This window comes from Triticum urartu, chromosome 2A, assembly GCF_056163025.1.
Source record: "Triticum urartu cultivar PI428250 chromosome 2A, HENAU_Tu73, whole genome shotgun sequence".
NCBI classification, from domain to species: domain Eukaryota; kingdom Viridiplantae; phylum Streptophyta; class Magnoliopsida; order Poales; family Poaceae; genus Triticum; species Triticum urartu.
The window spans coordinates 743,897,130-743,922,709 of NC_141874.1; the positions used below are offsets into that span (position 1 = coordinate 743,897,130).

Sequence of the window (25,580 nt, forward strand, 5' to 3'; positions counted from 1 at the left end):
AGTTGAAGCTCCTGGACTCAATTCACTCCCATCATGCATATAGATAGACCAGACCAGGAGAGAAGAAACACCTAGGAGAAGAGCAGTTTAGAAGAGGAAAACGTGGAAGTGAGCGACGATGATGGTCCTTCTTCCCTGGCACCGGCGGGACCTGAAGCTTGCAGTAAGTCTGCCGTTGCCAGGTCTGTTGCGCTGCATCCTTGTATTGGTGACAGTCTTGAGCCCCTGCACCGCATCATCGTTTTCGGATTGTTGGCCCGCCCACCACTCTTACTCCGATGTGAAGGGCGGCGACGTCTGCATTTTCCAGCTCGACCTGCCCATTATTGGAGTTCTGCAGAGCTCCTGGGACGCAGGCGTCATAGACGGCGCCCTCCACCTCACCACCGACGACGTCTACCAGCCGCCCGTCTATTACCCACCTGACCCCAAGAGGCGGGCCGGATGTGCCATCCTCCCGGTGGAAGTCATTCTGTGGCAGCCGGTCGGTGAACCATCCGACATCAACTTTAAGTGGCAATGGCCGTGGAGGTACGACGAGCCAAAGCTTGAGGCGTCCTTCAACGCCACATTCACCATGAGCGCCAACACATCACGCGAAGGCGACGGCGGCCTTATGTTCGGGATACTGCCTCCCATTTTGGATGGCTTCCACAGAGCCACATACGCATCCTTGGCCAGGTCTAGGACCACATTCCCCGACGGCCGCCGCGTCGCCGTCGAGGTCAGTCAAGCAGAGTACTACTATTCTCAAGGTACCACCAGCATGTACGTTTCCATCGAGCCGGAGCTGAACACGACGTCCATGGCGATCTACACCGTCTGGGTCGATTACAACGCCGCCGCTCACAACCTATCGGTGTATGTGGTCGAGGGCGGCAAGCCCAAACCTGAGGAACCCACGCTTCACATGCCGCTCAACGTCACCGACGTCGTTAGGTCGCCCCAAGGCGCTTCGGGTTACTTCGGTTTATTCGCCTCAAAGAGCAGATTCTTGCCCACTTGTCAGGCGGTGGTCTATAGCTGGAACATCACCATGGAGAAGCTCCCGCCGGAACCCATCATACTCCCGGAACCACCCATGCTCCCTGAACCCAACCATGGTCGTGAACTGCGAAGAGAATTCTTGGCCATACTGCTGACGGTGGTGCTTCCTATAGCCGTTATCATGGCCATCGTTTTCGTGGCGGCCTGCTACTTCTCGTCGAGGTACAAGGCTCTCAGGACGAGGCTCAAGCTCTCAGAGGTGCTGAGACAGCTCCCCGGGGTGCCCAGGGAGTTCAAGCACGCCACCATCAGGAAGGCGACCCACAACTTCCATGAGATGATGATGTTGGGGAGAGGCGGTTTCGGCGCCGTGTACAAGGGAACGCTACGGTCAGGGAAGCGCGGCGAAGGGCGAGTCGATGTGGCTGTGAAGAAGTTCACCCGGAAAGATGACCGTGGCTACGAGGACTTCCTCGCCGAGGTCGACATCATCCACCGGCTCCGTCACAAGAACATTGTCCCTCTTCTTGGTATGTCATTACTTGGTCCATGCATGTCTACATCTTATTAGACACTACCAATGTTGACTCTGACTAGTATGTCTTTGGAACTTTGAACCGTCTTTACAAACTTAGTCCTCCTCCTCCTCCTTTGCTTCATAAGATAGAAATATGGTCGAATAGAAAAGCTATAGCAAGTAAGATGACATGTATCTCAAATCATATAAATATGTATAAGAAAGAGAAGTCGTTTACTAGTTCATAGTGTGTATGGTAAGTGTTTTCCCATTGAGTCCGAGCTTCTTTTCAAATATGAAGGATAGGAACCATTCCCATGTATAGTACTCCCTCCTCCAACTGTCGCTGGTTTAATACAGTTTTCTACTAAATCAGCAACAATTAATATGCATCGGAGAGAGTTTTTTTTCCCGAGAGTATGACAAAGACGTACCGTATCTTTATAGAAGGGAGAAAATAGATTATAAGAGTCCAACATTCGATGCGAACATCAAATGTGGATACACTCGCATCACACAAAGAGCACAAAACGATCTAATCCTCCACACCTACAGCGGCACGCTCCAATCTTTAATTTCATCAAGAATTTGCACGGTAAGACCAACAAGCGACTTGAACTGCTCTGGTCTGCATCGGAGAGACTAACAAGATATTATTCCTGTAAAATAAAGGTCTCTAAAGAAGAAATTTCTTACAGAAATTCTATCTTATAGAATTCCTACAAAATTCCTGTAAACCAAATAAGGCCTTAACAATCTCTATTCCTTGGTGGCTTGGTTGATGACGGCAGCAGACGGAAGCCCAGCTGCCCAAGATCACTCTGTATATGATTTTTTTTAATTCCTGTTTTTTAATCTGGTGGCGAACTGCTTGTCTTGGAACCTTTTTCGTTGTAAACTGACTATGTACGTGAACATAGATTTCAGCAAAAAAAAAAGTAATGCGTTAAATAGACTATGCACTATGCCTTTTCACGGCAAACTTAGCGTCGATCTATTTTTGGTTGCAAATTTAGATTCCATTTGAACTTCAATTGCGAGCAGGTTTAAATCTATTTAATTTGATTGATACATAGAAGTTACTTCCTCCTTTCTAAATATATGATGTTTTACACTTTGGCACTGGCTCTAGCAAACTTCGCTGAGCATTACATTTGATGCATATATACACAGAAATTGTGAAACGATGTCATGAAATTATCGTTCCCTTCCAATTAATAATTTATTAATTGATCTTATAAATCAAAACAATTTCTTTTAGTTAGGATCCAATGTCAACAAGTATTATTATGTATAGTTTTGGCCATCATCTACTTTGAAATTTCATACTACTTTTTTATATTTTGTTAATATTATATTTGTACAACTATACTATACGTGCCTTGATGCACTGACGTAAAAATTAGTGGTCAAGATTAGCAACCTGAATATTTGACAAGGTTAAAAACGTCAAGTGAAATGGAACAAAGATAGTATAATTTTATCTAATTTGAACTGTGGTATATATGATGAAAATAACATAACCAGATTTCTTGTTCGTAATATTTTCATGTTACTCTATTTACAAAAATTGTCATATTTTATCCCTTAACTTCATATATTAGTGCCACTACTTGCTCCACTTTTTTTTTGCCACAAAACCCCTAACTTCACATCTGTGGCCATACTTGTAGTATTTTTTTGAAGTACTCAACTATAAATCTGACGTTAGATTTTTTTATCGTGGCAAATTGAACATTTTCTATGACAATTTATATTTGTCGAGGATGGCAAGCATGACAAATCCCTTTCAGTTCATTGTTTTGCCAGAAAATTGACATGCTTGCAAACTAAATTCTCCATCCTCGCACCAACATAAAATTGCCATTAAAAACGTTTGATTTGTCATGCTTAAAAATCTGAATCAGATTTTAGCATTACCGTTTTTAAAATCTTGTATATAAGAGTACTGTATATGAGTTATGACGTAGCAAATTTCAGGTTGGTCTTACGAGAATGGAGAGCTGCTACTGATCTACGAGTACATGCCCAATGGCAGCGTAGACAAGCACCTGTTCCACGAAAAGCAGCAGCACCGTGGCCACCAACAGCCAGTTCTGCCCTGGGGGAGACGCTACGACATTGTGAAGGACGTCGCCGCTGGTTTGCACTATGTCCACCACGAGTACGAGCGCACGGTGCTCCACCGCGACATCAAGGCCAGCAACATCATGCTCGACTCGGCCTTCCGCGGCCGCCTCGGCGACTTCGGCCTCGCGCGGGTCGTCGGCTTAGACAAGAACTCCTTCACCGACATCGGCGTCGCGGGCACCTGGGGCTTCATCGCGCCGGAGTACCCCGTCAGCCACAAGGCCACCCGGCAGACCGACGTCTACGCGTTCGGGGTGCTGGTCCTCGAGGTCGTCACCGGCAGGAGGTCCCTCGGCAAAGCGGACGACGAGTTCCCGCTGCTGGTCGATTGGGTTTGGTGGCTCCATCAAGAGGGGAGGCTGCTGGAAGCCGTTGACGCCGAGCTCCGCTCGTCGGACGCGGGGTTCGACGCCGACGATGCCGCCCGGCTGCTGCTCCTCGGTCTGTCCTGCAGCAACCCGAACCCATCGGACCGGCCGACCCTGGCCAACGTGCTGCAGGTTGTCGCCAAGACGGCGCCGCTGCCGGACGTGCCGCCGGTGAAGCCCGCGTTTGTGTGGCCGCCGGAGGGGGCGTTACTGGACGACGACGTGGATGATGGGTTTGCGGGGACGAGCGGTGATGATTCTCGATACTGGGAGGAGGAGGAGACCATGCCGAGCTTCATGTCGTCAGAGATCACCAAGCGCAGGGCTCGGAATGTTGGTCAGCACAAAGACGCGTGGGAGATAGAGAGTTATGTGTAATCCAATCTGTAGACGATTGGCATCTATGCTTCCATTGTTACTGGTTTTCTATTTCGGAAACAAACTAATTTTGGACCTCACTGAAATAAATTTCACATGTTTCGGAAATTGTTTAGGATTTTGAGATTTCAAATGTTACTTAATTTTAATGAATTTTAACATAATTTAAATTTATTTTGAAATCAGCTGGAAGCTGTATCGAAATTTTGGGGTTAGAAATATTTTGGACAACACAGAAATATGCGAAATTTCGGAAATTTCACTGAATTTTTGGTGAAATTTTTAACCCTACTTACATTTCCCATTAGCTAGTAGACTGAAAATAAAATTTGCGCCAGTCAACTGACCAGAAAACTATTTCAGTCGATTTGCAGTGGTGCGCACTAATCATGTAGCGATGCAGTCATGCCGGTGCAGCTGAAAACATTTATGGGCTGCCATTTCCCTGCCTTGGCAAGGCCGCAATCTGCTGCTGGCTGTGTTTCTCGACGCAAGGCGTGCCCAGGCTATGTGAGTTTATGGTGTAAATGTTTCTAGAATATCGTAGTTTTTTTAATTATAATAGTATAAATTGTTGTGAGTTGTTAACTTAATAACTAAAAGAAGAACAAAGGTCAGTTTCCTAAACTTATGGTCATGTTTACCAAGCTCGGCACTCATTTAGGGACAAGTGATGTCCAAGCTTGGGGGGGGATGATTTTGCATCACTATTTCTTGCTATAAATTCCTCTTTATTATCGATATTTTGCACATTATAGCCCAATTCTAATGCCCTTTCCTCTCATTGCATATTTACCTGAGGAGGGGAATTAACGGAAAATTGTAGAATAGGAGCAAAATAACGACTAGTGAAGGAAGGCATATTCTTTAGGACCCTTTCCCTCTGGAAGGGGGTATTCGAAGCCATCGACATCACCGACACTTCTATCATGATGGGGATCATCATCAACACCATCACCATCGTCATCCATCTCCACCGAGTTATTTCCTTAAACGTGCAAAACTACTAATGAAAAAATTGAGTGTTAGGGCCGTTCGGTGTCACTCCGCTCCATAGCTCCGCTCCGGGAGCAGGAGTTTCAAAAACTTGGAGTGAGCAAACAGCCACTCCGCAGATTCTGGGAGCCGGTGGATTGCCGAACAGGGCCTTAAATACGTATAAATTAAAAGGAGAGGCAGAACATGGGTATAAAGTATAAACCATCAATGTGATGGGTAACAGGTTTGCTGACATGCATAGCAATGTACATACAACATCTTTAGTCATCTCTGGAAGCAACCCTGAAGCATGGTAATGCTCAGCTTTATTACCAGCAATGTAAATAAATAACTGCTCTTAACACACTAGTATTTAGAAACAGTAACAAGGGCACAACCAAAAGGGAGAAAAAAAACAGCCCTTGTACCTCCTTGGACCTAGATTCAGAAGGAAAAAATGGAACAATTCTAGATTCGTAACGTAATAGTATATCAAGCTAAAATATACCGATCTGTACGAAGGAAAAAAGAAGAAGGAACATGTACTTCAGGCCAGCTTATCATTAACAATATGTAGGATCATGCAGACTTCAATCCTAATACTATGTACTCAAAACATAGTGCCGTGCAGTTCCCCAGCAAAGAGTCATAATCCCCGAATCAAATCAACATGATATATGTAGTGGAACAATTATGCTTCTTGTTATGTGGCCTCAGACGTTGGCTAGAAAGGAATAAAAATCAAAATTACTCCTAGCAAAAAAATGGTTAAACATAATTAAACTCTTTTTTCAGACGCAAACAGGAGTAAACTCAGCACACTGAGAAACAGGCAGAAAATAAACTGAAGTTCTAAACATTAACATATATGTAAGTTTTCTACCTAACTTAGAATACTTTGCGGTCGGGCTAGCCATGTAAGCCACGATCTAGTTGACCTGCCGCCCAAACTTCTACATAAATCCTGAAACAAATCATCACAAATGAAAATTGTTTCAAAGAAAGAGATGTTTTGTGGTGCTTTGTTTTCATCTCGTCGTTTATCACAGATGAGAACTTCAACATCTAAAGTGCATCACTAATTTCCCCTCCCTATACACATACAACAAATTTTAGAGCTCCTTCGTTCCGACTGGAAAATGTAACCTTCCACCATAGATAAACCAAACCTCTTTGCTTTCTGGCTTTTCCTTCCAATAGAGTACCAACTTGTATAGGGGGTGCTCAATTTTGTCTGCCACTTATCCTATAGTTTGTGGATGTCAAGCTTGCCGCTTGAGTATTCTGGATCTGTTTCTCCTTACAATGGATAAGTGCACCGTGAATATATTTTCTGATGAAACGCAAGCTAAATGGTCGGGGCTCATCACGACATGACCTACATATATTTTCTTTTCTCGTAATTAACTGCCTGGCCCGTTGCAACTTGCATTTCTTGAAAATATACACAACAAAAGAAAAAAAATGCATAACTTGCAAGTGGCAACCCAATCAAGTTATAGGGTCGTGGCATTGTAACATCAACACCAAAACATAATATAGATTGAACTAAGCATTATTCCAAAAACTAATTAAAATAACAAGTTCAGTGAGCAGAGTGCCTGCCACGTTGGCCAGAGCTGGTTCTCCAAGAAAGAATATGAACACTTCATGTTTGTTCATACCCGCCGAAAAGCAACAAAGGAAACCGCAATACTGTCGTCATGACCAAACATCAACCAAATCCCACACGCAGAGACAGAGAGGGAGAGACCGCTCCGGTCCAGAGCTCAGATCAGATCGGCGACATTCATCGGCATCTCGTCGATCTGCGTGCTGTAGTACTGCTCATTGTCCCTCAGGATGCGGATGTCGTCCTTGCGCACAAAGTTGATCGCCACACCCTGCACATAATTTTTTTTCATATAGGTCAAGCAACAAGAGTATTAATTGTGCAAATATTTGGGATGCAGAGAGCAAACATTTGTTTCAGATGAGTGAGTCACATGCTACATATTGACTTTTCATAGAGTTTAAACAAAAACAATCCTAGGCAGTCCCATAAGAGGGGTGACTTGAGTTTCGCAGGAGGGGTGGGTGTGTAACTTTACCTTGCGCCCAAAACGCCCAGAGCGACCGATGCGATGGATGTAAAGCTCACGATTATTCGGGAGATCATAATTAATGACAAGAGAGACCTGAACAAAGGCAAATACATTCAGTCAGTAACCAAAATAAGAATCATGCAACAGCATGCTTAAGGGTACCAAGACTTGCCTGCTGAACATCCAGCCCTCGAGCCCAAACATCTGTTGTGATCAGAACACGGGTCGTGCCACTCCTGAACTCACTCATAATCGCATCCCTTTCCTTTTGAGGCATGTCACCATGCATAGCTGATACGGTAAAGTTGTTGGTGCGCATCCTTTCAGTAAGCCAATCCACCTGGCCAAAAGGGAACAACTATCGTTTAGCAAGCTGTGAACCATCAATTATGTCAACTGGACATGGTTAACAAATCTGGACAATATTTCATACACTTTTGAGTCAAAGAAGCACATCGCTGCAGTTTAATAGTGCAACCAACAGCAATCAACTGAGCTATACATTACCTTTCTCTTGGTATTGCAGAAAATGACAGCCTGGGTGATGGTCAGTGTATCATAAAGATCGCACAGCGTATCAAACTTCCATTCCTCCTTCTCAACAGCAACAAAGAATTGTTTGATGCCCTACAAACATGACATGAAAAATGTAAGAAAATGTAAGTGCTAAGTAGGACAAAATGCACTAAAGCAAAACAAGTGGTGACATTTACCTCTAGGGTCAACTCATCACGCTTTACAAGGATCCTGACTGGATCAGTCATGAACTTGCTAGTTATCTCCAAGATGTCATGGGGCAGAGTTGCAGAGATCAAGACAACCTGCAGATGGTTCGAAAATACACAATTAGAAAAGTATGAGATCTCTGCCAGGGAGATGTCTTTATTTCTAGCCATGAGGCTTAGTGCTCATGTTAAGTTTTAACTCTAAAATGCCCGCTTTTCCCATTAACAGTTCCCCGCTTAGAGAATGTTACAAATGCTCAACCAATAACATGCTGAAAAAAAACAAAGAATAACAGAAAGGAACAATAAACTGAGGAGCACACAAATCTGTCCCTATAGTTAAAAACAAACCATTCATGGCTAGCTACTGGCAGATGATTATAGTAAAAGGTGCAAGACAGACTGATAAGTCAGAAAGGTGAAAGAGATAAACATATGAGCAGGTGACAACTTGAAATCTGTAGTAAAAAGCATCAGCACGATGACAAGACGACTGATAAACTACACAAAAGAGTAGTTTGAGAAAGGTTTAATTTCAATGACCGACCTGAAGTTCTGGGGGGAGGTATCTGTAGACATCATAGATCTGATCCTTAAAACCTCTGGTCAACATCTCATCGGCTTCATCCTAATATGAAAGAATGTTACTACTTGTAGAACTTGGAGAAAACAAAAACAAAAAACAAATGCAGTATGGCAACGGCAAACTAACCAGGACTAGGAGCTTGATGGCTCTTGTGCGCAAGGTCCTTCTCTTGATCATATCACATACTCTGCCCGGGGTTCCTGAAACAACATGCACTCCAGCCTCAAGCTTCCTAATATCCTCGCCGATACTTTTGCCACCGACACAGGCATGCACAGAGACACTCATGTAGTTCCCAACAGCTTGCATCACCCTCTCTGTTTGCGTGGCAAGTTCCCTAGTTGGTGACAGTATCAATGCTTGCACCCTGCAGAATCAAAGTTGTACCCAATATTAAGTTGAGCTTTCACTTTCTGAGCAAGTGCTATATTATACATTATCAAAGCTAGTGCCCCACAGAGGTAAACAATGGTGAATCGCACAGTAACACACTGGTAAATGCATAAGAAAATAAATATGTGGTGGCGCTAGCACAGATGGGGAACCACAATGTTCGCCCATATAACAAGGAAAGCCCAAAGCTATGCCAAGAGATATGCACATCCTTAAGAAAAGTAGCGACATCAGAAAAGCAAATCAAAGGAATTGATTGCGGAGGAGACAAACAAATTGAAGCTATTGCATCAGGACAAAACAACACAAGTTAGGAGAGTTACCTGAAAGAAAACATCCACCTGGAGTTAGCCACCCTTCAACTTTCCTGAAAAACAAACAATTCCTCTGCATCTTCTTTCATGTTCAAAGAATCACTGATGGTAGGAAATGTAAAAGTTACAGAGTAATAAACAAGCAATTACAGTTCTAAAGAAAAAGAAATTCCTACAAACATATGTTTGAAGGCATATACACAGGACACTATGTTGTCTAACAGTAGCAAGCTCTGATGCACTTTTCCATCAAATTACTACAAACAAATGATGAAAATGTAGGAATTTTCAGCAGTTCTACAGTGACAAACAAAAAAAAACGAAGTTGCAAGGGGGGAGATGATGTGGTTTCAACAGATTGACTAAGTTGATTCATACAGCCTGAAATTGACCCAAATACAGGAGCATTTGCATTTTTAACCTAGGAAGAACAAATACACAATCTAACTGCAGCGAGTCTTACAGTGAGGAAGAAGGCAAAAAAAAAATTACAAATGGAGCAGTCAGTTTTATTGAAACTACAGTAAAATCAACTGAAATAGCAGTTACCCAAACTGCAGGTACAACATAAATTTGGCATTCAAAGCTTACATGGTTTAAGAGGGACAGATAGAACAAAAGAAAGCAGTAAAAATCTTATAAACCAAGTGTAGATGGAGCACTAAGTTGTATGAAATTTACAGTTAGGAATGATTAAAAATACATGCAAGCTAAGTTGCAACAAGTAACACCAAAGTGTAAACCACAGTCTAAGAACGGTAATGGAATGTTTGAAAATTACAGTTACAAAGAACTAAAAATACAATAAAGCTAGGTTGTGATAACAATAAAATCCAAGTGAACCACAGTGTAAGAAGTGCAGCTTTGAAAATAAAGCTAGGTTGTAATAACAGACCAGTAATAACAGTGCTGGTGGTCTTTGAAAATTAAAATTTAGCATAACAAAAAATACAAAATAAACTGCTCCACATTACTGTGATAACCAAGTGTAAACCAGGGTGTAAGAACATTACTGTGAGCTTTGATCTTAGCAAAATACATTCTAACAAGTACACTACTCCCTCCGTCCCATGATGTAAGACGCTTTTTGACACTAGTTAATAACAATACTATCCAAGTGTAAAGCAAAGTGTAAGAACAGTACCGGGAGATCTGAATTTTACAGTTTAACAGAACTAAAAATACAAAGATACTAGTATGATTTAGTAATTAGTAACAGTTATAAAGAAACTACTCCAGAAATATGTTTGTGGATATAATTTCAACAGTTTATTAGCGTGCGGATGCTTTAACAGATTCCACCCACAAATCTATTGCAAAATCACACATGCCGCCACAACATCGAGAACACGACTGGAACGGATCTAGGCTAACGAGACAGGTTGTGGCATCGGGCGACGGCAATCCAAGACGAAAGTTTGAGGATCTAGCGAGAGCGAGGGTACCAGAGGGAGGGGGGTGGGCATGGGCTTACTCGTGGATGTTGGTGTCGACGACCTGGCAGACGGAGAGGGAGACCATGGAGGTCTTGCCGGTGCCGGACTGGGCCCGGGCGATGACGTCGCGGCCGGCGATGATGGGGACGACGGCGCGCTGCTGGATGGCGGAGGGCTTCTCGAAGCCGTAGCCGTAGATGCCACGGAGCAGGTCCTCGCGGATGCCCATCGCGTCGAAGCTTCCCACGACCTCCACCCCCGCCGAGGTCTCGAAGGTGAGCTTGTCGTCGTCCATCGGCCCGCGCCTGGAGGAGCCCGCCGCCGCCGCCGCCATTGGAGAAACCCTAGCCTGTTGGGGGTGAGACGTGGGGAGCGGCGGAGGAGGAGGAGGAGGATGGCTCTTTTGCGCCTGGGTACCTGGCGGCTCCGGCTTTCTCGGTTTTATAGCCTGGACTGCGATGCGAGGTCGGTTTGAATGGAGGGAAGAGTTTCGTCGGACTCCGGGGTGGTTTGTGTGAAAATGGCGTCACGGGCCGTATGCGGTCCGGCCATGGGCCCAGACCTGGCCAAACGGGCCGGCCCGTGCTAATCGTGCCTGGCCCAGCATGGCCCGCCGTGACACGTTTAATAGCCCGGCCATGCCGTGCCGGCCCACATGCGTCGCTCCTTGGCCCAGGCACGGCCTGATTATTAAACGGGCCGGTCCGTGGCACGCTTAGCACGCCGGGTCACCTGTTTTTTTAGCCTGTTGGGATGTATTTTAGGCCTATCGGGCTGTAATTTAGGTTTTTTATATATAAACAATTTCTAGAAAAAATAAATAAACGGGTCATGTCGTGCCGGCCCGCGTGCCCAGCCTTTAGGCCCAGGCATGGCCCATGGCGTGCCGTATGCCGGGCCTGGCCCATTTAGCTCGGGCCATGCCGTGCCTAGACCGTGCCGTTCCTGCGTGTTATGGGCCAGCCCAGTTAGCATGACCCGTTTGGCCAGCTATGCATGGGTCGTTGTCGAGCTTCATTTCCGCTCTATGAGCTAGCAATAAATCAATTTCTCAAAAAAAACTGGCAATAAATCTTACATCGAAATGAACATGGTAATTTTTTGTTTTGAAAAACATATGAACTTTATTCAACTGATATAATACATACATCGTTCATGAGGGAATGTACAATTTCATTCATAAGCTCCTCAAACCAATGAGCAGTAGAAGAAAATCTAGCTAATCTAGCGAGCTTGTTCGTAACTTTATTTGTTTCTCTATTACAGAGGGTGTAGGGACATCCGGGAGTTATCATACATTTCTCATACAAAATGTAACACTGCTGGTGAAACAAGGCTACTAATGAAATACTCCTAATATACAGCACACCATGCATGTAACCAGCAACCTCATTTTGACAAAAGGAATCCTAGAAAGATGAAAAAAAAACAGCAGGTCCGTGCTACATTGAAACACCACTCCGAGTTAGGTGAAATTAAGCCCATGACTTGAAAAAAAGGCACATTCAAGTCTTGCTGCAAATGAAGCACAACTACCCGTCTGGAGAACAACATTCATGCTACTGTGAAGCCCCATGTCACCCCCTCTCGGCTCTCACACTGGATTTGATCTCACTTGGGATTTGTTGCGCTAGCTGCGGATTCACTACTCAGAAAACAAAGGAAAGCCACCACACACGCGTGATCTCTACGTTGCAGCGGCAACCCCCATCCCCAACCCCCAATCGCCCCTCTGGCCCATAAACGTTGCGCCGTTGACCCCCCCCCCCCCCTCTGCCCCACAAGTCGAACCCCTGATTTTGTACCGAGATCTAGCATTTTCAGCTCGTTTTGGGGCGAGGCATGTGGAATACCTGCGTCGACGGAGCGTTATTGTCGATTCTCTCAATCATCGTCGTGCGCACCTCCATCTCCCGTCGTCGTCGTGGCTCGCCGCCGCGTGGCCTCTCTTCATCAGCTACTGCCTGAGTAGCGCCTGGATCCGACACCCTTGCTACGATGTCCTCGAGACGCCAGGTAGTTGAGCGTGATGGGTTCGAAGCTGGGCCCGTGCTGTTGTCCAGGCGGGCATGTGGGAGACACCAGCATTGCACGATTAAACTCGATCAGACGACTCGTGAGAAGGTTTGTGCCAGCCAGAATCAGTCGGTTGAAATAAAGGGTTTCCTCTAACTTTTTTTTAGACAATTCCTTTCTTTTTTAGGATTTTTGAGACAATTTCCTTTTTTGAGAGAGAGAGAGAGAGTTGAGACAATTTCCTATAACTTTTTTTTTTGAGAATTCTTTCCTATAACTTTTTTTTGAGGGGCCTTTCCTATAAACTATTGGTCATGCCACTACGCGCACACAGGCCCATCTTAATTAATGTTTTTCGAGTGACAGGTCCATCTATCTCAACGAAATATGATAAATTTGTCGGCCCATAGCCAGTCCAACACATTTTCCAGCCGACACGCAGATTGCCCATTCTACAGCCCCTCCTCGGCTTCCTCCGGCGCTTCCGCAAGCTCCACCCTCCGCCCCTCCTCGGCTTCCTCGACTACAGCGGCTTCCACCCCGCCGAACCTCCTCACCCCTCCGCGCCGGTGGCCAGCGCGGTCGACAGCGCCGCGGACTTCGACTTCGAGTTCCTCCCCGCCCCCTACTGGGACTGGACCGTGCGGGAAGTCCGCGACGGCCGCGTCCTCCTCGAGAGACCCGGCCGTCACGTCTAGCTCGAACCCCTCTTCAACGAGATGGTGGTGTGCGACCCCCTGCACCGGCAGTACCTCCTGCTCCCTCCTATCCCCGGTGACCTAGCCCCTCCGGTTGCGATCCAACTCCTGATACAAAGGTCGTGCGTCGCCCAGTGCTTCCTCGTCCCTTCCGAGGCAGACGCTACGGAGGAGACGTCATTCAGAGTGATCTGGCTGGTGGTGCTCGAAAATAAACCGGTCGCAGCTGTCTTCTCTTCCACCACAGGGCAATGGCGAGCCATTACATCCCTGAATTCAGAGTGACATGGAAGTTTTGGTTTGTGTCGCGCCATTACGCACATGGCTGCTTCTACTGGATTTCAGGCACCATTGAAAAATTGCTCGTGCTTGACATACGTAAGATGGACTTCTCCATGGTTGACCACCCACCGTGTGTCCGATTTTCGGGCGATGATGTGGCCGTCGTGGAGGCAAGCCAAGGCAGGACTCTCATGTTTGTGCCTAAACCGGACACATCTCGCCTAATTTATACGGTTTGGCGAAGCAATGGTGGGAATTCCATCCAGTGGCAGATGGATAATGAGACATTCTCGCTGGATTCTGAGTCCTCGACCATAGGTGCAGTGGGGAAGCACTTGCTCGTGTATCATGTCGGAAGCGTGTCGGTCAAGCCAGGTTGTTACACGCAGGACGTCGACACATTCCATCTTGAGAGGGTGTGTGATTCATGTCCCAATCCGTCAGAAGTATATTGCAGCTTCCCACCATCGTTATTATCATCACTGACAGTGTCAAGTGGTAAACCTTCTGTGCATGCTAGTTACCTCCTTTCTTTTATAGTTATAATAACTACCACATAGCTTTTCTGATACTTGCTAGCTCATTAATGTGATCAGTAAGTATCTGTTACATAGTTTAGTGGTTGCTGCTTATTTTTCTGTGCTTGTGGCAAAGCTGATCAAGCTAATTTGTTTGTCTTTTCTATCTATGTGCCATATTAAGGTAATTAGAAAAGTGAAAGGGAGGATGAAACACTCTATAAGTAACATTTTAGGGGTATTGTGAAATCGTAAAAAACACTGGATCACAAGCCACAACAATTGATTCAGTTTTTATGGTGAAGATAATGGAGATTGAATACAGGTTTAAATCAGGACATTGCTGGCACTTCATCTTTGTAGTGTTCTGTCTTAGAGACATTTATTCTAGTCAAGCTGGACTTATGCCATCTGGAAGTCTTATGTGGTCACCGTTACATTTGTAAATTCTTTATCGATTTTATATAAAAAAATATCTTAAGATATACTCCCTCCGTCCCAAAATAAGTGTCGCTGATTTAAGAGGGAGTAAGAGGCAAAAAAGTCTTTTTGGTATCCGATGTGAAAATTTATACATTCTTAATAAATACTCCCTCTGTAAACTAATATAAGAGCGTTTAGATTACTAAAGTAGTGTTCTAAACGCTCTTATATTAGTTTACGGAGGGAGTATATGATACTGAAAGTTTAAATGAAATGTAGAATCACAAGATTTTTTGAATGACGAACCAAATGATATTATTTGCATTTGTCTGATAACGATAATCCTTGTTGCACCTCACTTAATAGAGATTGCTAGTAATTTTATGGGATGCTAATGATGCGCATATTGATTGTGTTGTAGTTTGCATAGTGGCTGGAATTGGGCAATTTTTGTGCCGTGCCATTAACCCTTTTTTGCACCGAGCATTGTGCACTAGCTTTTGGTCCATCAGATTTGGAACCTTGTCAGTAGGCCACAATATATAGTCATCTGTTTAGTCCCTGCCTTATCCTTTTGCCATGTCTTCCTAAAACATATGTTAGGCCCCGAAAAGGTATCATGCACATCTGGCCATCCACTGGAGATTTAAGGGATCGAGTCATTAAATAACTCATCACCGACTTTCACTTACTTCTTCGAGTTATCTCTCTTCATCTGGAGGGCTTGGAGACAATCCAATGGCTGCAGTTTAAATTACCCGATGAGCACTATTTACTGACCAACAAAAACTGGTTTAGACTGAATCCTCTTTTTCTTTTACCAAAGTGATTATAATCGTTGATTCTTCTTATATGATTATGTTAGCAAAAATTATAAATATTTTTCATGACAAATCTATCAATACTACTTCTTTCAGTCTTATATTTTTAATGAAGGCTTTTCCAGAGAAACTTAATAGATGTTGCTAGTACTATCAAGGGTGTAATTATGGACAGATGGATTGTGTAATGCTTTGTGTCATGTACTGATGTACAGATGGAGCAATATCAGTGCCATGCCTTTAACCCTTGTTGTGATCTGCATTGTATTCTTTTGGTCCATCACATCTGAAAACCCCTCCACTCGGCCACGCTGCACTTTTCTGCTGTATCCCCGCCACAATACTTGCATCCTATCCTCCATAAGTGAAGCCCTTTCCAAAGCCATCAAGTCAATCCATCCAACCTGTGGCCATCAAGTTGATCCATCCAATCTACGGAACTTTGCTGAGTAATGCACTTATCTCAGAGAATTACTCGCTACGGATCTGAATTTTGGCATTCTTTTCTGCGCAACATTTTTTTTGTTTCTTTAGAATACCAAATTGTTTTCAGTTCACGCCTATGTCTATATTTTTTTTTCCTCCGCATGATATCTATCTTGAGTTGCACCTCTGCAAGTTGGGGCGCTCTATTTTCACCTATAGAAAGTTACTAAATATTCAGCCATGAAAACAAATTCACCTATAGTGATTTACAGCAGTACTTTCTTCTGCCATGGCTGTCAAAACTCGAACTTTGTTTGCCTGCATGCAAACGCAACCTTTTACGTTTCTCCCTGTTTGCAGTGCACTTTTGTGATTCATGTTGTCATTAGTCTATTGAATGATTCCTCTTTGGTACTGAACTCCAATCATTTTACAGCTGAGCCTTTGTTTAATTAGTCTAGTGGTGCAGTTGAACCAACAACCTAGGAGCCTCTGGCAGATCGCTGTTGGTGCTTTCTATGTGCAAATGCTATTTTTTTCTTTAACCACCTTTGTCTCCTTTATGTCTTGTGCTTCCTTCTCATCCATGCCCTTCCTTTGAAGCAGGGCAACACACATACTATAGAGCACGACACGGTTGCGCTGGTTGCTGCATGACCGACCTTAACTTTACAAGTTTCACTAACAAAAAAAAAAATTTGTTTGCAGAACTTTGCTGAATTTTGTCAGTACTTAATTGCTGGATTTGATCTTGGGTTATCTGTTCATAAGTTGCCTGAATTTTTTTATCGCATTACAAAGCTTTTCAATGAATATCCAACCATTCTCATCCCAAAGGCACTTGGTCTTCAATGTAACAGTGTAATCTTGTGCATGCAGTTCCACACCACGCTGACCATCGAGGAGTGGACGACACTGTGCCGGCACCAGAACCACGAGAAGTTGACCTCGCCGGGGGACCGCCGTGCAAGCGCCATCGCCGCTGCGGCCGCTTGGGCTCCAGAACCCGCGGAGGCGGGTCGCGGTGGACGGGGAGAAGGAGGCTGAGGCTTGACCCGTGGTGGACGAGGGCCTGGGGGCGGATGCGGGGCCAAATCAAGGTGTTGTCCAGGACGGCTGCGACCAAGTCCTTGGGCGGCAGGGGCTTGCCTTGACCAGGATGTGCTAGCAGCTAGCTGATGGGGACATGGAATGACTCGATTCTTTTTGTAAGGTTTATACTATTGGTCTGCTGCGTGTTGATCCTTTTTGGTTCGAAACAGACAAAATGGTACCGTTGTCAACACGCAAACGGCATCAAGCCACGGTCTTCTAGAGCCAGTGTAGATCGACTGCTGCACGGCTATGTCGCTGTTAGGATCGTGCTGTGAACATCGTTTTCAATCGCTTCTCGGTATTGGTCTATCTGATTTCTTCGAGTTACCTTCTAGGGAACTGATTTCTAGTTAAGAAATCAAGCCACAGTCTTCTAGAGCTGCAAATGGCATTGATCTGATTTCTTTGATTTACCTTCTGGGGATCTAGAGATTTTTTTTCCCCATCCAATCATCAACGCACTACTTGCACTTGATCCTCGTTGATCCACTTCTTCGGTCCCTGTGTGTTGTCGTAGCAGGCAAGGGCTAAATACCTGGCATCCTGGTCGATCTAGCCAGCATGTGGATCAGTCAGCACCAACAAAGTGAATGATCCCTATTTCATACAGTACAATTTCTAATTTCTGAATCTTGGCTTCAGTAGGTGTAGAGATGGGCATTCTGGGTGAAATGCGACTTGAGATGAGTATTTCTAATTTCTGAATCTTGACCTGTGAGGACTTGGATTGTATTTCTCGGTAGGTTTTCTGTTTAATGTGCAGCAGGTCAATCTGACGACCTGCTGTTGCTTTAGATGAGTATTCGATCAATCTCCTGCATTTATATTTTCTATGGTCTGCTGGCTTGTTGGAGGCTGCCAATTAGCTTTGTGTTTATCTGTTGGTTCATGTAATCAACCATATCCTGGCAGCACCTGGCGTGCAATAGATCTGCATTGCACTGCTGCTTATGTAAGGGAAGTGCTTATGCTGGATGCAATGATTATTATTACTCTATTATACATTGTCTTTTGTCGTGCGCTTCTGGCTGCATTCTGATGTCACTGTCGCGGCAAATCCTGCTGGTTCAGCGATCGATCTTGTTGTCTTGTCCTAGTGTGTGCGTGTCGTGTGATGAATAATACATTACGGTTGCAGATCCAAGGAGGAATGGAGGATAGGAAGGCAAAGCAATCAGGCAAGCAGATACTGAACTCAACAGCATCGAGCCAGGCCGAGTAGAGATGTTTTTAAAATTTGTGAACATTCTTAAAAAATGTTTAGCATTTTTAAAAATGTTGAAAATTTTATAAATTCAAGTAATTTTTAAAGTTCAAGAAAAAATTCTAAATTCATAAATTTTTAAAAAATTGCAAACAATTTGAAAATTCTTGAAGGATCTTTGAAACTCACCAACGTTTTTAATTCAACAATTCCTCAAAAATTCTTGGTTTTTTAAATTTTCATTTTATTATTTTGCAAAGTATTTTTTTAAAAAAATTGCTAACATTTTTATTTTACATAATAACATTTTAAATATTCTCTGTGTTTTTTGTCCGTTTCGCTTTTGCTCTGTTTTTTTCCTTCTCTTCTCTCGATGGACCAAGGCCAACTAGGCTAGCATGTGGGCAAGACGTCTCAATTTCCTACTTGATGCTTTAAATTCTCGGTGATTTGCATAGTGCAAAAATAGCTTGGTCATGCCCAGTAGGAGGCAAGGAACAAGAGCGATTTCTCCCAATTGATTTTTCCAACTGTTTGGTAGTGGGTTTTATTGTATTTTTTGTTATTTGTTTTGAGTGTTTTTCTTTCTGTTTCTTTTCTTCCACCGATTTTCCTCATGTTTATTTATTCGTTTCCCTATTTACATTCTTCTTTCTTTATTTGGAAAACTAGCTTACATCTTTTAAAAATCAAGAATATTTTCTAAAAATACATGAATATATTTAAAATTCAGGAATGTTTTTTAAATTTTAGGGCAACTTTTGAAAAATGATACTTTTTAGTTTTTTGCAAACTATTTCTAAACTTGAGAACATTTTTATGACATGAAGATTTTCCAAAATTATTGAACATTGTTTAGGTCAATCTGATGACTTGATGTCGCTTTATTTATAATTCTAGCGATCTCTTGTAGTACTATTTATTTATTTTTTCTATATATGGTCTGATGGCTTGTTGGAGGCCGATAATTAACTTGGTGTTTTTCTGCTGGTTCATGTAATCAACCATATCATGTCCTGTCAGCACTTGGCGTGCGATAGATCTGCATTGCATTGCTGCTGATGTAAGTGCTTATGCTGGATGCAATGATAATTATTAGGATTATTATTACTCTATTATACAGTGTCTTTTTGTCGTGCGCTTCTGGCTGCATTCTCATGTCAGTATGTCACTGTCCCGGTAAATTGTGCTGGTTCAGCGCTCGATCTTCTAGTCTTCTCCTAGTGTGTGTGTGTCTTGCGATGAATAATACATTACGGTTGCAGATCCAAGGACGATAGGAAGGCAAGGCAATCAGGCAAGCAGATACTGAACTCAACCCATCAACACTCAACAGCATCGAGCAAGGCCGAGCAGAGATGTTTTTAAAATTCGTGAATATTTTTAAAATTAGTGAACATTCTTAAAAAATGTTTAGATTTTTAAAAGGTTGAAAGTTTTATAAATTCAAGTACTTTTTAAAGTTCAAGAACATTCTCTAAATTCATAAATTTTTAAAATTTTGCAAACAATTTGAAAATTCTTGAAGATTCTTTGAAAGTCACCAACGTTTTTAATTCAATATTGTTCTAAAAAATTCTTGATTTTTTAAATTGACATTTTATTATTTTGTAAAGTTTTTTTCTAAAATTCGCTAACATTTTTATTTTATGTAATAACATTTTAAATATTCTCTGTATTTTTTTATCTGTTTTGCTTTTGCTCTGTTTTTTCCCTTCTATTCTCTAAATGGACTGAGGCCAACTAGGCTGACCTGCCAGCTAGCCCAAGCGAGCATTACACTTGTCTTCTTTCTCCTCATACATGTTTTTGGTCGTCTCAGTTTCCTACTTGATGTTTTAAATTGTCGGTGATCTGCATAGTGCAAAAATAGCTTGGTCATCCCCAATAGGAGGCAAGGAACAAGAGCGATTTCTCCCAATTGATTTTTCCAACTGTTTGGTTGTGGTTTTTATTGTATTTTTTTGTTATTTGTGTTGAGTGCTTTTCTTTTTGTTTCTTTTCTTCCACCGCTTTTCCTCATGTTTTTCTCTCTATTTATTCATTTCCCTATTTATTTATTTTTCTTTATTTGGAAAACTAGCTTACATCTTTTAAAAATAAAGATTATTTTATAAAAATGCATGAATATATTTAAAATTCTGGAATGTTTTTCAAATTTGAGGACAACTTTTGAAAACATGATACTTTTAGTGTTTTTTGCAAACTATTTCTAAACTAGAGAACATTTGAATGACATGAGATTCCCCAAAATTATTGAACATTGTTTAATAATTTGTGAACATATTTTTATAATTCATTCTATTTAAAAAATTCTAGTGTTCTTAAATTCCTATTTCTTAGATTTTGGTTTTGGTAAATTCCTTTTTCTTAGATGTTAAAATAATTTTTTACTGCAACCGATTAGTTTGAGAAAATCGCTTGTAGGCTAGGCATCGTTTTGACGCACAGCACTTTCAGCCCAACGTAGCCCATTTTTATGTCGTCGGCTCATTTCGCACTCCGCAGCAGCGCACACACACAGCCTAGTGCGAACTACCACTGCCGCCGCCGCCGCCCGCAGCCCGCACCGACGCCGGAAGATGGCCTTGCCGGCTATCCCCGACGAGCTCCTGGTAGAAATCCTCCTCCGCCTTCCCACCCCAGAGGACCTCATCCGCGCCTCCGCCGCCTGCGTCTCCTTCCGCCGCCTCGTCGCCGACCGCGCCTTCCTCCGGCGCTTCCGCAAGCTCCACCCCGCGCCCCTCCTCGGCTTCCTCGACTACAAAGGATTCCACCCCGCCGTACCGCCTCACCCCTCCGCGCGGGCGGCCAGCGCCGTCGCCAGCGCCGCCGACTTCGACTTCACCTTCCTCCCCGCCCCCTACTGGGGCTGGACCGTGCGGGAAGTCCGCGACGGCCGCGTCCTCCTCGACAGACCCTGCCGTCACGACGAGCTCGGACCCCTCTTCAAGGAGATGGTGGTGTGCGACCCCCTGCACCGGCGGTACCTCCTGCTCCCCCCAATCCCCGATGACCTAGCCGCTCCGGCTGTGTGCCAAATCCTGATAGAAAGGGATTGCTTCGCCGAATGCTTCCTCGCCCCTTCCGGCGACGAGGAGGAGGCAGAAGCTATGGAGGAGGAAACTTCATTCAGAGTTTTCTGGCTGGTGCTGCTCCAAACTAAACGGGCGGTACTTGCCTTCTCTTCCTCCACAGGGCAATGGCGAGCCATTACATCCCTGACTTGCAGCTTACCTGGCTTTGTCTTGTCTACATGGACGCTTTTGTCCGTGTCGCCATTACGCGCATGGCTGCTTCTACTGGATTTCAGGTTTGAGTGAAAAGTTGCTCGTGCTTGACATCCGGAGGATGGAGTTCTCCATGCCTGACCACCCACCATGTGTCAGAGTTTTGAGGGGTGATATAGCCATCGTGGAGGCAGGCCAAGGCGTGACTGTGATGTCTGTTCCTAAACCTGACACATCTCGGCGTGTTTATACTGTTTGGCGAAACAATGGTTGGAGTTCCACCCAGTGGCAGATGGAGAATGAGGCATTTTCGCTGGATTCTGGGTCCTTTATGATAGGTGCAGTGGGGAGGCACTTGCTCCTACATTATGGCATGATCTCATCGGTCAAGACAGGTTGTTACACGCGGGATGTCAACACACTCCAGCTTGAGAGGGTGTGTGATTCATGTCCCCACCAGTCAGAAGCATATTGCAACTTCCCACCATCGTTATTATCGTCACCGACAGTGTCAAGTGGTAAACTTTTATGCTGCATGATAGTTACCTCCTTTCATTTATAGTTATAACTATCACATAGCCTGTCTGATACATGCTAGTTCCTTGGTGTGATCAGTAATTATTAGTTACATAGTTTACTGGTTGTTGCTTTGTTTGTGCTTGTGGCAAAGCTGGTCAAATCTGATTTGTTTGCCTTCTCTATTTTCCATCCTAAGGTAATTAGACAGGTGAACGGGAGGATCTAACACACAATAAGTAGCATTTTAGGGGTATTGAAAAATCGTAAAAAACACTGGATCACAACAATTGTTTCAGTTTTTATGTCCAAGATAATGGAGAACGGACAGAAGTTTAAATAGGACATTGCTACCTTGAATAGAAGTTTTTATGTTCATCTTTGTGTTGTTTTATCTTAGAAACTTTTATTCCAGTCAAGCAGGACCGATGCTATCTCGAAATCTTAATTATTTGGTCATCGTTACACCTATAAATTTATCTATATCAATTTCATATAAAAATTATCTTAAGATAGTAAGAGGCAAAAATTTCTTATTTGGTCTCCGATGTGAAAGTTAATTCATTGTTTTAATAAATACTCCATATGATGCTAAAGCTTTAAATGAAATATAGTATTACAAGATATTTTGCATGATGAATCAAATGATATTATTTGCATTTGTTTGGTCATGATAATCTTTATTGCACCTCAAAATGCAAATTTGCAGACACTGACTGAATAGAGATTGATATTACTTTCATGGGATGCTAATGATGGGCATATTGATTATGTTGTAGTTTGCGTCGTGGTTGGAGTTGAGAATTTTTTTTGCCATGTCGTTAACCTTTTTTTGCATTGAGCATCGTGCACTAGCTTTTCGTCCATCAGATTTGGGAACCTTGTCAATAGGCCACAATAGTCGTTTGCTTAATCCCTGTCTTATCCTTTCGTCGTATCTTCCTAAAACATATGTCAGGCCCCGAAACGGTATCATGAACATCTGGCCATCCACTGGAGATCTAAGGGCTCGAGTCATTAAGTGAACTCATCCCTGACTTCCACTTATTGCTTCGCGTCACCTCTCTTCACCTGGAGTGCTTGGAGATGATCCAACAGCTACAGTTCAAACTACCAGATGAGCACTATATACTGACCAACAAAACCTGTTTTAGACTGAATCCTCTCTTACTTTTACCAAAGTGACTATAATAGTGGATTCTTATATGATTATATTAGCGTAAATTATAAATGTTTTTCATGAAAAAACTATTAATATTACTTCTTTCAATCATATATTTTTAATGAAGGCTTTTCCAGAGAAACTAAATAGAGGTTGTTAGTACTATCATGGGATGGTAATTATGGACAGATGAATGGATTGTGTAGTACTTTGTGTTATGTACAGTACATATGGAACAATATCTTCTGCCATGCCTTTAACCCTTGTTGTGATATTCATTGTGCGCTTTTGGTCCATTACATCTGAAAACCCCTTCACTTGGCCACACTGCACTTTTCTGCTCTATCCCCGCTACAATCCTGTCATCCTGTCCTGCATAAGTGAAGCCCTTTCCAAAGCCATCAAGTGAATCCATCCAACCTGCGACCATCAAGTCAACCCATCCAATCTGCGGAACTTTGCTGTCTGAATTAATGCACTTATCTCAGAGAATTACTCGCTATGGATCTGAATTTTGGCATTTTTTTTCTGCACACCATTTTGTTTCTTTTGAATACCAAATTGTTTCCGGTTCACACCTATATCTATGTCCTGTTCTCCTTCACATGACATCTATCTCCTATAGTAAGTTACTAAATTTCCACCCACGAAAACAGATTCACCTATAGTGATTTACAGCATTACTTTCTTCTGCCATGCCTGTCAAAATTCCAGCTTTGTTTGGCTACATGTAGACACAACCTTTTACTTTTCTCCCTGTTTGCAGTGCACTTTTGTGATTCATGTTTCATTAGTCTATCAAATCGACTCCTTTTTGGTACTGAACTCCAATTATTTTACAACTAAGCCTTTGTTTAGTCTACTGGTGCAATTGTAACCTACAACCTAGGAGCCTCTGGCAGATCGCTATTGGTGCTTTCTACTGCCTCCGTTCCTAAATATAAGTCTTTGTAGAGATTTTAATATGGACTACATACGGAGCAAAATGAGTGAATCTACACTCTAAACTACGTCTATATACATCCTTATGTAGTTCATATTGAAATCTCTAAAAAGACTTATATTTAGGAACGGAGGGAGTATGTGCCAATGCTATTTATTTTCTTTAATCACCTTCCTCTCCTTTATGTATGTGCTTCCGTCTCATCCATGCCCTTCCTTTGAAGCAGGGCAACACACATACTATAGAGCACTACACAGTTGCCCTGGTTGCTGCATGACCAAGCTTAACTTTACAACTATCATTAACAAAGAAGTTGCTTGCAGAACTTTGCTGAATTTTGTGAGTACTTAATTGCTGAATTTGACCTTGGGTTGTCTATTCATAAGTTGCCTGCATTTTTCGTAAATCTCAATCACATTACAAAGCTTTTCAATCAACACATCCAATCATTCTCATCCCAAAGTCACCTAGTCTTCAATGTAACAGTGTAATCTTGTGCATGCAGTCCCACGCCACACCAACTACCAAGGAGTGGACGACGCTGTGCCGGCACCAGAACCACGACAATCTGACCCTGGAGGCGTGGAAGGACCTACCGGTCAAGAACCGACGGACCTCGCCAGGGAACTGCCGTGCAAGCGCCGTCGTCTCAGCGGCCGCTCGGGCTCCAGAACCCATGGAGGCGGGTCGCGATGGACGGGGAGAAGGAGGCTGAGGCTTGATCCGTGGTGGATGAGGGCCTGGGGGCGGATGAGGGGCCAGATCAAGCTGCTGTCCAGGACTGCTGCGGCCAAGACCTTGGGTGGGAGGGGCTTGCCTAGGGTGTGCTAGCAGCTAGCTAGATGGAGACATGGAGTGACTCGATCCTTTTTGTAAGGTTTATACTATTTGCCTGCTGCATATCGATCTGATTTCTTTGAGTTACCTTCTAGGGATCTGGAGAATTTTTGCATCCAAGCATGAACACGCTACTTTCAAATTCCACTGGATTCTTGTTGATCCACTTTTTTCGGTCCACGCGTGTGATGTTGTAGCAGTCAGGGGCTAAATGCATGGCATCCTGTTTGATCTAGCATGTGGACCAGCACCAACAAAGTTGACCGCTGCAGAAAATGAATGATCACAAATGAATCCCTTTCATACATTTTTCTCATTTCTGAATCCTGGCTTTCAAATGAATGGTCGCTGCACCATTTAGAGGGAAACAGATCTGGTGCTGCAGCAAAGTCTGATGAAATTGCTGGAAACCTGGACGAGTTGAAGGAGTTGGTACCGAGGATAGAGTCTGCCATGTCCCGAAAGCAAAGCAGAGCAGATTGCAAGGGATACACATGGCCCAGGAAGCATGTG

General features: G+C 43.5%; 3 protein-coding genes and 1 pseudogene across 4 annotated transcripts; 3 read left to right on the forward strand and 1 right to left on the reverse strand.

The window, feature by feature from the left end:
* LOC125540282 (putative L-type lectin-domain containing receptor kinase S.5) lies at positions 1–4,501 on the forward strand. The gene is made up of 2 exons (XM_048703883.2): positions 1–1,517; positions 3,485–4,501. The coding sequence occupies exons 1-2, from the start codon at positions 119–121 to the stop codon at positions 4,378–4,380; spliced, it is 2,295 nt and encodes a 764-aa protein (XP_048559840.1). The 5' UTR covers positions 1–118; the 3' UTR covers positions 4,381–4,501.
* A 2,301-nt stretch (positions 4,502–6,802) lies between these two features.
* LOC125540284 (eukaryotic initiation factor 4A-III homolog B) lies at positions 6,803–11,321 on the reverse strand. The gene is made up of 8 exons (XM_048703884.2): positions 10,935–11,321; positions 8,880–9,120; positions 8,715–8,795; positions 8,156–8,263; positions 7,950–8,069; positions 7,615–7,782; positions 7,449–7,535; positions 6,803–7,241 (listed from the first exon to the last, which is right to left on the reverse strand). Exons 1-8 carry the CDS (start codon positions 11,228–11,230, stop codon positions 7,128–7,130), a joined length of 1,215 nt encoding a protein of 404 aa, XP_048559841.2. The 5' UTR covers positions 11,231–11,321; the 3' UTR covers positions 6,803–7,127.
* A 2,335-nt stretch (positions 11,322–13,656) lies between these two features.
* On the forward strand, positions 13,657–17,234 carry LOC147987565 (uncharacterized). The gene is made up of 2 exons (XM_087542432.1): positions 13,657–14,390; positions 16,960–17,234. Exons 1-2 carry the CDS (start codon positions 13,862–13,864, stop codon positions 17,232–17,234), a joined length of 804 nt encoding a protein of 267 aa, XP_087398558.1. The 5' UTR covers positions 13,657–13,861.
* A 3,637-nt stretch (positions 17,235–20,871) lies between these two features.
* Positions 20,872–25,370, forward strand: LOC147987566 (uncharacterized; annotated as a pseudogene). Its single transcript, XR_015617686.1, has 3 exons — positions 20,872–22,127; positions 24,457–24,569; positions 24,736–25,370. The product of XR_015617686.1 is annotated as an uncharacterized LOC147987566 (transcript).
* Positions 25,371–25,580: the final 210 nt, after the last annotated feature.

Bases quoted from the DNA above. Each gene is read 5' to 3' on its own strand.
- LOC125540282 (XM_048703883.2), top strand. From the start codon at position 119: ATGATGGTCCTTCTTCCCTGGCACCGGCGGGACCTGAAGCTTGCAGTA. The intron at 1,518-3,484 runs GTATGTCATTAC...AGCAAATTTCAG, and splicing joins GAACATTGTCCCTCTTCTTG to GTTGGTCTTACGAGAATGGA.
- LOC147987565 (XM_087542432.1), top strand. From the start codon at position 13,862: ATGGCGAGCCATTACATCCCTGAATTCAGAGTGACATGGAAGTTTTGG. The intron at 14,391-16,959 runs GTAAACCTTCTG...TTGTGCATGCAG, and splicing joins ATCACTGACAGTGTCAAGTG to TTCCACACCACGCTGACCAT.
- LOC125540284 (XM_048703884.2), bottom strand. From the start codon at position 11,230: ATGGCGGCGGCGGCGGCGGGCTCCTCCAGGCGCGGGCCGATGGACGAC. The intron at 7,783-7,949 runs GTAATGTATAGC...CCTTTTGGCCAG, and splicing joins TCTGCAATACCAAGAGAAAG to GTGGATTGGCTTACTGAAAG. The intron at 7,242-7,448 runs GTAAAGTTACAC...AATTATGTGCAG, and splicing joins CTGGGCGTTTTGGGCGCAAG to GGTGTGGCGATCAACTTTGT.